Source organism: Haliotis rubra, unplaced genomic scaffold (genome assembly GCF_003918875.1).
Source record: "Haliotis rubra isolate DU_JTF1 unplaced genomic scaffold, ASM391887v1 Scf85, whole genome shotgun sequence".
In the NCBI taxonomy this organism is placed as follows: Eukaryota; Metazoa; Mollusca; class Gastropoda; order Lepetellida; family Haliotidae; genus Haliotis; species Haliotis rubra.
Genome location: NW_025767579.1, coordinates 933357 through 946846, shown reverse-complemented (window position 1 = coordinate 946846; position 13490 = coordinate 933357). Strand labels below are relative to the sequence as shown.

At 42.1% G+C, this 13490-nt stretch overlaps 1 protein-coding gene and 1 long non-coding RNA gene across 3 annotated transcripts in view; both read left to right on the top strand.

Moving 5' to 3' along the window:
- Nucleotides 1–4675, top strand: part of LOC124262718 (arsenite methyltransferase-like) — a 42144-nt gene extending 37469 nt beyond the window's left edge. For both annotated transcript variants that reach the window (XM_046697252.1, XM_046697253.1), the window contains 6 exons: nt 47–116; nt 529–610; nt 1617–1745; nt 2692–2834; nt 3381–3491; nt 4520–4675. In XM_046697252.1, coding sequence (XP_046553208.1) covers nt 47–116; nt 529–610; nt 1617–1745; nt 2692–2834; nt 3381–3491; nt 4520–4597 — 613 coding nt within the window. In that variant the 3' untranslated portion in view covers nt 4598–4675. The remainder of the gene's footprint in view (nt 1–46; nt 117–528; nt 611–1616; nt 1746–2691; nt 2835–3380; nt 3492–4519) is intronic.
- A 1597-nt stretch (nt 4676–6272) lies between these two features.
- On the top strand, nt 6273–7326 carry LOC124262706. The gene is made up of 2 exons (XR_006894671.1): nt 6273–6312; nt 6575–7326. It is a non-coding gene; the product is annotated as an uncharacterized LOC124262706 (long non-coding RNA).
- Nucleotides 7327–13490: the final 6164 nt, after the last annotated feature.

The following is a 13490-nucleotide window of genomic DNA, read 5'->3' as shown; positions in this document are numbered from 1 at the left end:
ATTTGTATACTAGTATACATGTACTCATCTCCAAATTGTCTTTCAGGTCCAATGGTGTGTTTTGTTTGGTACCCAACAAAGCCAACGCGTTCGCCGAAGCCTTCAGGTTATTGAAAGTAAGAAGGATAGTTTCAACTCACGACGGACCTAAGTCCTGAACTTTAAAATCAACTCACGTCTGTCCTTCTCTCTATCCTTTAAATCAATGTACGACCGTCCTTCCTTTCCCTGAAAAAACAGCTTACGACCACCTTACTTCCTAACTCACTTTCCCATTGTTTCAAATCAACGCACAACTCTAAATCGTACAATTTTCATACCTTGATATACATTCACGATCGTCATGCTTCAACACTTCCGAGGTCGGCTGTATAAAAGCGTCTGTCCGCTGAAATCTTGTTGCGTTGTAATTTCTATGATTCACTCCTCAAGCGAGAAAGACTTCCGGGTTCGACAATGTTTAAGGGAAACTTTTAATGTCCAATTTTTAATTAAGCTGTTTTGTAAATTGAAAATAAAATCTTTCAGCCCGATGGCGAATTCTACCTGAACGATGTGTACGGCGAGAAACCAGCCCCTCCAGAGATGAATAGCGACTTAAAAGCTTGGGGTGAGACTGTGTAATATAATAGTGAGTGAGTGAGTGAGTGAGTGAGTGAGTGATTGAGTTAGACTTTCTTCATCCAGAAAACAGAAAGGTTTGGGCGGAATGGGAAACATTGATGTTCAAGAAGTGTGAGACTCTGTGCAGGGGGCTATTAACGTTAATACTAAGATGGTCCACTGCCCTAGTGGACGACGTACGACATGGCAATATTACCGCTGAAGGGGTCGTTGTCGGCAGGGGTGGTTCAGATATTTACCTCAGGTACGCTCCTGTATACAGACTCGTATCCTCACCAAAGTAAAAATACACGGTCCCGATCCACAAGGCGTTTGTAGCATTAAATTAGTGAGTTTAGTTTTACGCCGCACTCAGCAATATTCCAGCTATATGGCGGCGGTCTGTAAGTATTCGAGTCAATCCAGTGATCAACAGCATGAGCATCCATCTGCGCAATTGGGAACCGATGACATGTGTCAACCAAGCCAGCGAGCCTGACCACCTGATCCCGTTAGTCGCCCCTTACAACAAGCATGGGTTACTGAAGGTTCATTCTAACTCGGACCTTTACGGGTGTGTAATTGTGATAATAATACGGGTGTATGATTGTGATTAGTTCTTATCAATTTCTTATATTTATGCAGTTACATAATGCTAAACATTGTGTAAAGTTATGTATGTTATGCATCATGTATGATTGTGATTAGTAATTTTTCAATTAATGTATACTGAACATAAAAATACAAATGATAGTCCACTAAGTCCGCTTAGCCCCCCACTTTTTTCAAGACGAAACCATATCTACCTTACAATACTTTTTTCAATACTTTTCATAAGTTAGCGGGACAAGTTAGCCCAACCAAGTTGTTTACCAATCTAAACAGTATAGTTCACCGATATGTTTCCATCATATCGTCGTGGCATCCAGCAAGATGTATTGCCTGGTAACGCGCTGAGATGTTTGATAATGTTATGGTGTTATGATATGTAAAATGTGTTATATCTCGAACAGACCTTGGCTTGACTGGATCCCAGCTTCCTGGGGAATTCCTTGCCTCGGCCAAGAAAGCAGGATTCACCACTCCCTACCTGACTTGTGTCGGCCCTGTCAATGTCAGTGAGGCCTATAAGGCAAAGTTACGTAAGTATCCACACATTATTACTATTGACAGACTGTGGTCAAAGTAACTGAAGTGTTCATTTGTTTGTATGATTTACTCCCACTGTGTCCCACTTTTGGGAATGGGCAGTGTTATAACAACAGAAGGATTAGGGTATTGTCTGTATCAGGCTAGTGGGCTGTGGTATACATTTATAGTATAGTCTACTTAACTCATAAGTATGTAGTCATAAACTACATACTTAACTCATAAACTGGTCGTACGTGGGCCTTGATGATTCCACATGTCCCTACGTACATTACCCTCTGCCTAGAATTCAGTTACATAGTCTGCGAACTGGGATACATTTTGATTGTCTAAAAGAGCAGCTTCTGATGTGAGTCAAGAACTTGTCAACAGAAAGTCTGTTTGGATCGACCTCGTGGTTATGAATGTTGTTGTACTTAGTGATATGTCCTTCCTTCATATTCAGTGTTGCTCGGCAGTCTTTGACACAGCATCTCCAGAAGACTCTATTATTCTTTCGGTTCTTAGCCCTAAACGTACAGTTGCCATAAATCAATTTTCGTCCACCCTGTGCATTATCAATGTACTTGACGTCAACTTGAGCATTAGCCATGATGATGAATGTTGAGGTTGGGGTTCGTTTTATCATATATACATATATACATGACTATGCCAATTGATAGTGTTCACCAATTTGTTCTGAAATGTGTTTACACTAATCCCCCTATTGTGACTGAATTTTGTAGTTTAAGACAAGTGGGCACAGTGGGGGTACACAGTTTGTATTATGTCCACGAGTTATTTGTGTCACGTCACATCACACGTGCAATGTCCAGTGGTAGTTTATGTGATGTTATCAGATGGAGGTGGCAATAACTACAGTTAGGTTAGATACACCCCTTCCCCCTATAGCTATACACGGTCACAATTTGTAAATGAGTGCGTTTTGTTAATGCTCAGCTGGAAGAAGGTATATTTGCGCGGGCAGCCGGATGTACCGTTTGGCAGGCGGAAGTAACAGAGGGCCGGCTTCGGTGACGTACAAAGGCAACATCAAAGGTCATGAGTCAGAGTTGAGGTGGGACGTCAGTATGACCTTTAAGGTGAGATAGTTGGCTGCTTGTTGTTTCTCGGCTATTATTCACCTGAAACTTCCGCCTATAAATGATAAAGCCTGGGACAGAAAAGCCAGTCTCTGACGTCATGAGTATCCGTCTCCTCATGAAATGTGTAATCGTAATCAGCGAGCCTGACCACCCGATCCCGTTAGTTGCCTCGTGGCATACGACAGGTGCGGAAGAACCCGAGGGAATATGATAGTAGTGGTGAAAAGGATTGTTGACCTCCAATACAAATGACCCGCAAACACTTTGACATACCATTTCCACTGTTAGTGCAGATGGCGAATTGGAACACTTGGTATTCGGAGCAACCATAAACTGTTGGATTGAATTAAATGATTCACAGGTTGTGTTTTAACGTTTGTAACTTTCTAACATAAGACTGTCAAACCTCATCTCCTTTAAATTTTAATTTCTTGTTAATCTTTCGTGAATTATGCTTTCGTTGGCTTCCGGTATCCTGCCTACAGCATCAACAACGGGCGCTTGAAATCACTCGTATATTCTGATGAGAAACCTCCCTTTCAGAGTGGGAAGACGGTTACAGTGGACGGTGAACTTGCTACAGTTTTAGCCAGAACCCGCTACAGTGCGTTCTTCGACCTGGCGGACGCCCCCGGACCGGTCAACACTCAGCGTGTAAGTTCATGTTTCTTCTTCTCTGGCGACACACATACAGGAGTTGGAGTCAGTTGATGGCTGATGTTGTGGTTGCGGTGACTGCCGATAAAGGCGGTCCACGTCACGAACAGCCCATTGCAGTGACGGCATGGGGGTTGTAGGGGGGGTTGCTCGCTCTAGTCTCCTGTAAATGTCGTTTCTGATCGTGTTGTCAGTGTGGTGTGGTTTGGCCACATCCTCCCAGTTCTTGGGTCTGATTCTGTATCATTTGAGAAACATGGAATTGCCACTCAGACCATTACGGGAGCTCTGGGTCACCCTTATTGCCGCCCCCCAGGTCGTGTGGCCCCTGGATGTGAGTTGTCCTCTTCCCCACTGTGTGGATGTGTCTCATCAGGGTGGTTAGAAAAATCCCTAATATTGTAGCGCTATAAAACCGTTGGTTATTGTACCACACGCTGCACGCTGTGTGACTGCATCTTTGTGTGAAGATCTGTCTTCTTTTGGAGCATCTGATTGTTGGTATGAATCCCAGATTCCTTCAGAGTATTTGCTCTCAGTATCGTTCCGATAGTCAGGGTTTTCTCGCAATGGAGAGGGTCTAACTCCTAGCAAAATAGTTCAGGCAGTTGTTCTGATGTCAGCCCTGCTGTTAAAGTGTTAAAGATACATAACATAAATCCACGGGCTCTGGAAACGAAAAACCCAAAAGCCCTTTTTAGACATACCCGTGAATATCCAGGTTGGAATTGGTCTTCATCAACGCATGCTTGTCGTAAAAGACGACTAACGGGATCGGGTGGTCTGGCTCGCTGACTTGGTTGACACATGTCATCGTATCCCAGTTGTGTAGATCGATGCTCATGATGTTGATCACTGGATTGTCCAGTCCAGACTCGAATATTTACAGACCGTCGCCATATAGCTGAAATATTGCTAAGTGCGGCGTGAAACAACAAACCAACCAACCGTTGTAGAATGTCCTCTCCAATAGCAACACAACTGCAACTAGTATTCGTAACATCAGTATCCATGTCTTATTTCAGGGTCAGAACCCCTTCACGTACCTGGACCGGTTAGAAACCGGGGGGAAGAGTCTTCCCCATATCTACACGGTGGAGTAAGAGGCTACTGGCAATGGCGTGATGTAGGAATGAAAGACGTCCATGCTTGGTTACACGTTATTGCCACTAAGGAACTGTAGACAGGGCCCTTATTCTCTAAGCGTTCGTAGACCTAAGAATTCGTAACTTTGATCGTAGCCAATGTGTTTAGAATGGGCTTAAGAATTTCGTAGGGCTACGAACGTTTCGAGAATAGCTAGTCAGCTATTTGTAACGTAATACTAATATACATATACTTTTCTTCAAAAGTTTAGACTCATTTAAAACACTCCCTATGTTATGTATACTATCTCCCAAAAGAAACGCATAGGCCAGAAATTTGTTGCGAAAATGTTGTATTTGCAAACATGTATCACTCGTCCACAAATAGGCGAGGTGAGGTGAGGTGAAATTGGGTTTTACGTCGTGCTTGAGAATATGTCGCTCATATGACGACGTGCATGCGTGTGTATGTGTATCTGCTTGTACTAGCCCAGACTTAAGCTGGTTTTATAGTGCTAGCCTACTGAGATACCATGCCGCAGTGAAGCATGAATACCCCACTCAGACACATTATACTGACTTCGAGCCGATCAGTCCTTGTTGTACCCATTAATGCCGAGCGCCAGGCAGGGACCAACAAGTACCATTGTTTAACGTCTTTTGGTATGACGCGGTCGGGGATCAAACCCGCGACCTTCCGCTCTCCGGGCGGACGCTCTAGCCACTACACCACGGAGGCGGTCCGTCCACAAATAAACTTTAGTGCATGAATTTTTACATCAGTTTAGAAGAAGGTAATGTCTATACAACCAAGTGGATAATTTTAGATAACGGAGACGTTGAGCGCGATGGTGACGACGTAGTACGGTCCCGACGTCGGGTCTCCTGGCTCTCAGTCCAATCTCTCCCAAACTGTTCCGTACAGTTTGACCGGATATCTTCCGAAGTCCAGGCACCCTTGCTGCTGTGCTCTCACCCGTGGCAGTACGATCACGCAAATGTAGTACCCGGATGTACCGATCTTGGGCCTCAGTCGTGACTCGAGGTCTGCCTGTACGGGGACCGTTATTTGTTATGTTATACATGTTTGGTTGTAACGAGCTGCAAGCCGTGATATCGTGCTCAGACTAACATTCAGACGCCTGGCAGCAGAAGCTTGGTAATCTCCAGCGTGCATTCTTTCAATGGCGATGTTCCGTGTCGCAGCGTCAAGACGTGGCGTAGTGATTTGACCTTGAAACTCCTTCAAAACGAATGCCGATTTCCGAAAGTAATCTGGATTTTTATAGCCAGACAGTGCATGCTCTTTGCTGCACAATTTCAACTGGAAGGTGTTTTCTGTTGCCTTGTTGCGTTTTTAATCCTTGTAAGAAATCTCATCAAAATCAACATTTTCAGGTAATGTCGGTTTTTGCAATTGTGCAATTGTGTACAATCATGTCATCAACACTTTTGTTACATATTTTGACGATTGTTTGAACACAATAGGTAATTAATAGATTTAAAAAATACAAACGCCTATGCGTTTCCTTTTTGGGAAGTGATGCAAAGTTTATGCAGATGAATTGCACGAGGATCATGCATCAAATTGCCGAAAAGCATGGGCAAACGTGCATGTGAACAGCTGCGTTTTGGTGTATAGTTTTGTTAAGAATTCGCCAATTTTCACTGCTTTATTATTTACGTTGGGACTCTGGGTATTGTATTAAGAAATACTTATGTTGGGACACTGGGTATTGTATTAAGAAATACCTTCGTTGGGACTCTGGGTATTGTATTAAGAAATACTTATGTTGGGACACTGGGTATTGTATTAAGAAATACTTATGTTGGGACACTGGGTATTGTATTAAAAAATACTTACGTGGGACACTGGGATATTGTATTTGACACCAGATATTGTATTAAGAAATACTTACTTGACACCAGATATTTTATTAAGAAATACTTACTTAACACCGGATGTTGTATTGAGAGATAGTTTCTTGACACCAGATATTGTATTAAGAAATACTTACTTGACACCGGATATTGTATTAAGAAATACTTATGTTGGGACGCCAGATATTGTATTAAGAAATACTTACTTGACACCGGATATTGTATTAAGTAATACTTACTTGACACCAGATATTGTATTAAGAAATACTTACTTGAAACCAGATATTGTATTGAGAAATACTTACTTGACACCAGATATTTTATTAAGAAATACTTACTTGACACCAGATATTGTATTAAGAAATCCTTACTTGACACCAGTTATTTTATTAAGAAATGCTTACGCGTTATCATTCATAAGCCGACTTTTGTGACAGCGGGTGTTATCAATGAATGATTAGGATAGAAACTACACATACGTCACATGAAACTCGATTAATAATGTCACAAATCAATTTTGACCAACGTCTAGGGTTGGGATATCGTGTTAGGCAGTGATGAGTTTACCTTTAAGAGCTGAGTCAGCGAGAATCATGGTTGGGATTCCCTTCTGTTATTACCTAACTTGCCTGGAAGTATCATTGTCAGCTGCAGATTACAAAATACATTCACACATATATTTTGTTCAGTGAAGATATGTGTCGGCTATCTACTTCAGATGGAGAACCAGTGTTTTGTATAGACCGCATTTCACAATCAATTGGTCCCGTAAAGAATAGTTTCCTTAATTGTTTTTGTTAATGTCGTATTAACCTGTATATGGAGCAACATACTAGTATTTTACAATTAAACTGAAATTAAACAACTGTCTTGATCTTCTTTAATTTTGTTGTTTAACATATACAACCGTCTTGATCTTGCCTAGTTTCGTCATCGCCTTTGAATGGTTGTAAAAACAGCCGACTTTATGATGGACTTTATGTTCAATGTCCAACGTTGTCCGACCCGTGAAGGTCCGGGTTCGAATTGATCTCCAGTAACCCATGCTTGACGTAAGAGGCGACTAACGGGATCGGGTGGTCAGGCTCGCTGACTTGGTTGACACATGTCATCGTATCCCATATTGCGTAGATCGATGCTCATGCTGTTGGTCATTGGATTGTCTGGTCCAGACTCGATTATTTACAGACTGCCTCCATAGAGCTGGAATATTGCTAAGTGCGGCGTAAAACTAAACTCATTCACTCACTCCAACGTCGCCTATATACGATTACGACCAGTATATGCTGCTGGGCACCATTCCTAATCCGGAATATTCAAGTGAGTGAGTTTTAAAGGTTGAACTCAACTTTGAACCGCATTCCAGTCAGAGTAAGCTTGATGTGAGAGGGAACCCCGAAGTGATGCGAGTCTTAGACGTTCCCAAGCAGCACAAGTGAAACATAGTTGTGATGACCTGGAATTTGAACCCACGTGCACCATCACAGGTTTACGGCGTGCCCAAGGGACGCAACTCTTCGAGTCGCAATGGCGGTTTCCCAAGCTACTGTGCCACCCTGAGTCTGTCATACAGACACTGAGACAAATATACCCAAGAAAGCCCATGCAATTCTAGAATATGTGGCCAGTCTAGATTTTCACAGTTTTTGAAAATGAAGAAGGTCTCAGGGTTCCTTTTCATTATACTTTATGATTATTATTTATGAACCGTTTTTTTTGCAAAATATGTTCATTTAGAGAGACTGCATGTTATTCCGAGCCATCCTGGGCCCCCGGATTATTCATTGTGTGTTCTAGATGTTAAACGGTTATTGCTCCAAGTATACCTACGTGCTTGTGCTTAGATTCATCACGAGTGAATATTGGATAACGGTACCCTCTGTAATATTCAGCTACACTACATCGGTTGTAAATAATCGAGTCGAGGTAAGGCAAACCAGTGGTGAAAACCATGAATAACGTTTTTGCAGTTTGATCGAAACAGTCAATATACAACAAGCCTAGCGTGCAAGAGATACGAGATTCTTAGCAGTGCGAAATACATAAACCTGTTTACAATGCGAGACATGAACGCGTTAAACCAAGAACATGCTTGTAGTGTTATCCCCAGTTAACACATAACGTTTTCGCAACGTTGTGGGAAGGTTGTAGATTGGTAACGTCATGACACAACGTTGTTACAACATTAGTATTACGTCATTTTATAACGTTATGTCACAACGTAATAACCACGTTGCAAATTTACGTTGAGGAAACGTTATGCTATGCTATGCTATGCTATGCGTCTTAAAATATTGTAAACCAAAAGTCACTGTGTTCTTTAATCTGATTGGTTGAAAAACATGATCGAATGGTATTCGATTCCCGGAAATTCGCTGCGTATTAATACAAACAAACATCGCTCACAACCATTGTATTGTTACGTCGTCAGCTGTGATGACGTCATTCAAATCATATTGTGACGTAAAGTCCGAATGACGTCACAAATGAGCAGTCCCAGATGCTACCATTGGAGACAGCCGAAACGGCCGGCTGATGACATTTCACTGCCGTACCCGTACTCGATGTCAATAAGTGCAGACACAAAAACGTGTGTGGACCTTTTGGTTTACTTTTGTGTTTACAATGTCGATAAACATCATGTGTTGGCCAATTTCCGGGTGTTATTGAGTATTTGAAGCACGGGAATATTTCATTTGAAACCGTGAAATATTCCCGTGCTTCAAATACTCAATAACACCCGGAGGCCTACCTTTAGAATACAGCACCACAAAAATACGTCATAATACCCTTTTACGTAAAGTAATGTGATTTTATTCGAAAGCACGTTCTCGAAACAATGCCCTATGACGCCTGCATGGCAACACGGTTGTCCAGCTCAGCGAGTGCGTATATAGAGAATACTACACGAGGTCTCATTACATACGAATTATACGAAAGGGTGTCCTTCCTATGGTATCTGACCGAGCGAAAGCGAGGTCAGAAACCATAGGAAGGTCACGAGTTTCGTATAATTCGTATGTAATGAGACCGAGTATGGTATTTTATTTATTACCCACGTCTTACATGCATTCAATTGACAAAATAGCGTAGTTTTGGTAGTGTTGTGGTTTGAACCGAAACCGGTTTCATAAAGAGGTTGCGGAAGAATTTTGTTCTGACGTACACTTTTGCATGACGTCACACTGTATTGACGTCACTCGTCTGTCCCCTTGGTAACCGATGTCAAGATGCATGTCAGTTGTCATCGCCTCTCGTACAGCCTCCTTCAGTAAACTACTTCGTAGCACCCCGTTTCTTGGTTTGCAACTGCTTCACTCGGCTAACATCACTGGTGGAAACATTGCGTTTATGTTTTTCGACGGATATAACGTCTCAGTTCGACTCATAATTAAACAGCGACACGACAACGTTCGCAATGTTTACATTCCCACAATGCATCTAAGTTGTAGAATGAATGAATTCACGTGTTTGTTATTAATGAACAAGTAGTTCCGTCACAACGTGACCTAACTGAGGGGTCATCGGTTATCCAATCAAATCGTTAGAATCTCAGGTCAAGTCGTTACGACACAGGTCAACGCGATACGACACTCGTGTGACGTACGAGATTAGTATGCAACTACCCATACGTTGACCACGTGGGTAATAAAAGCTCCGCTCACAGGTGTTTCATCTCTACGAGCTATGTCATTGCATAAGCCCAACGATGTTGAGAGTTTCCAGCAGGTATATACCGGCGGATGCGCAATATTTTGCAAGCACCAGTTTAATATTTTTCTTTTTTCACTTATACGCTCATATTTATTTGTATTACGGGGTGCTGAGGTGTTATGTTTTGTTCTATTTATTAGGATTATTTCAAGGGATTAGGGTTAGTGTTAGGATTTAGGGTTAGGGTTTAGGGTTAGGGACCTAATCCAATATAGCAGGTACATGTCCGGTGTAATACGTGAGTACCATTAATTGGTGTTTTTCCTTTTGCATTTTAATACTTTTTTTCACACAAAAACGGGAAACCAAAAACGTCGTCGAAAGTACACTATGAAATGGTTTAATGTACAAATTTTGGGTTAATGGAAATTGGCCTGGAATTTGCACTCAAGCCTCTTTCACACGCAACATTTGTTCAGTAGCAATTCGAAGGCTAACTCACCCTCGTGCCGTCACTACACATGCTCATGTCTCCCTCGTTCCTTAGTGCGATCCACATTATCCTGACAGTGTTCCCTACATCACTTTTCTGTCACAAAATCACCGATATATATAAAAGCGCGTCATTCATGCATGCACCGCCAAATCTACGTCTGACGCCTGACGTCAACAACCCTTTTCAGTTTGAGGCATATCGGCTCATTCCACGCCACACGTTAATTTGTAGATTACGGAATGGGACGAGTGTGCCAAATGGCATCGGGTCCATTCGGCAATTGTCCGTACAATAAAATCACGAGACACCAAGTCTACCCGTAACCTTCGTAACTGTCCGTGACCTATTCGACTCTTTCCGTTCATTTCCGTGACGTCACAGGAATGACTCGATAAATTTGCACATTGTGCAACAGTGTGGACAGTCGGTTAGCTGTCGGGCTAACAGTCCGAAGGTCGCGGGTTCGCGTCCGACGGTATCTCACAAACTGATTGCTTGTCTTAATGACACGTGACCTACGGCAAAGAAGAAGTTGTGGTGCTGTATTCTAAATAGTCCATGGGCTGATATAGGTGAGGGGGGGCCAGGGGGTAAAAATTTGGAAAAATGAGTTTTTTCTTTTTTTCACAAAATACATTCTAATAACTGCCCTTGATCAGGAACAATGAAAATATCTAACATTTATTATTTAGTTAGAGGCGCAGGAAGACTTTAAATTTGAAAAATGCATTGTGTCTGAGGGGGAAATCAGACTTGAATTGTGTTTTCTACATTGTCTAGTTGGGAGTTGGTTAAAGTACGTATTATTTCTTCAATTGCTCTAAAATGATCAAAATTATTGTTACAGCTATACTTAAAACATGGTGGTTTATTCTCACTTTGGCTTTTTATAACACTTGAGTTACCATTACTTATATATTTATGTACCTTTATGCCGAATCATCATAGATTGTGTCCACAAGACTCTCAATCTCAACTTCGTCTGAATCCTCCATTCTACTCAAATCTAAGTTCTTGCTGGATATTATGTCAGTCAACTCTTGTGGAAGGATGTTGCCTATGGTCCATTGATATTTCAGAGCATTTACTCCCCCTTTCAGCCACCCATAGCCCACAGGGTGAGCAACACTAGGGTGATTCTTGTCAGCATTGACCAAGATCAAGGCCTGGTGATCGCACGCTGCATGTGCATGTGTAGGGAGTCTCTGCAAGGTGGAAGGAGTCTCATGTCTACATCATCATAGCTTGTCATAGTCTGTCCTCCCTTCTTCATGAAGATTTGGTAGCGAGCCTCATTTACATTGTGTGTGACTTGACCATACATATGACAGACAAAGGAGTCCAAAGACCTAAACAAGTCAATGGCTATCTCATCAGAAAGTCCTATCTTGGAAAAAGCATTCACAAATTCAGGGTGAGATTCGAGAAGCTCAATGGGGAGAACTTTGCCGCGTCTGACAAAGGCATTGGTGGTATCACGTCCTGTAAATGCATGAAGGGCTGGCTGGACATTGCAAAGAGTGGACCCTTTCAGATTGATGATACTTTGTACATCCAGAAGTCTTCGTTTGTCACCAGTGCCTTTGTCAAATAGAACAGAAGTTGTTACCTTTTGAACAACCTTCAGAAGCAGAATCAACACATCTGTATCAGCTGATCATATCACAACTTGTGCAGCAGAATCAAGACATCTGTATCATCTGATCATATCACAACTTGTGCAGCAGAATCAAGACATCTGTATCATCTGATCATATCACAACTTGTGCAGCAGAATCAACTCATCTGTATCATCTGATCATATCACAACTTGTGCAGCAGAATGAACTCATCTGTATCATCTGATCATATCACAACTTGTGCAGCAGAATGAACTCATCTGTATCGTCTGATCATATCACAACTTGTGCAGCAGAATGAACTCATCTGTATCATCTGATCATATCACAACTTGTGCAGCAGAATCAACTCATCTGTATCATCTGATCATATCACAACTTGTGCAGCAGAAGGATTCTGAGCATCAACATGCAAACGTGAAGAATGATTCTAGTTTCCGCTTCTTCTCGGAAATTGGCCAACACATGATGTTTATCTCCTAAACGTATCACGTCAGGCTACAGCGTTGTGACAACGTAAATGGGAGACCACAGAATAACGTTGTGACAATGTGAAATTGTTAGCTGGGATGTGGTTGTGCATATTTGACTGTTTTATCCATGAATGTTAGTGGCAAGGGCGGTGGGGTAGCCTAGTGGTTAAAGCGTTGGCTCTTCACGCCGAAGACCCGGGTTCGAATCCCCACATGGGTACAATGTGTGACGCCCATTTATGGTGTCCCCCGCCGTGATGTTGCTGGAATATTGCTAAAAGCGGCGTAAAACCAAACTCAGTCAGTCAGTCAGTCAGTTAGTGGCAACAGGTTGAAGCTCTCGTAAAATGACACGTGTCGTTGTTTATACAGTACGGATTATAAAGCAATGTTTTTACGTGTAACTAACTACCCTTTCGGGCCGACACTTTGAGAGTCAGAGATACAGAACTTTTTCATTATGACAACAAAGAAGGATACGTCGGGACAGTTCAGTCCTGTTTATACAGCAATCCGAGAAAGACAGAGTCCGAGTTTGACAGAGTGCACTGTACATATGTATTGTGATGGTATTTGTATTGTCATGTACCTACAATAGTGTATAAAAGCGTATCTTCGAATGTTCAGCTATACGCGTGTATAAGGTTGAGTAGGCATATCCAAGGAAGGTGGATATAATTGCCCATGTTTTAACTACATTCACTGTCACTGTAACACCGAAGTTGAGTTATTGCAGGGTATTAAACTCCCAAAAATGTCAGCCAGACCACAGGGCTGGTTAGATGTAA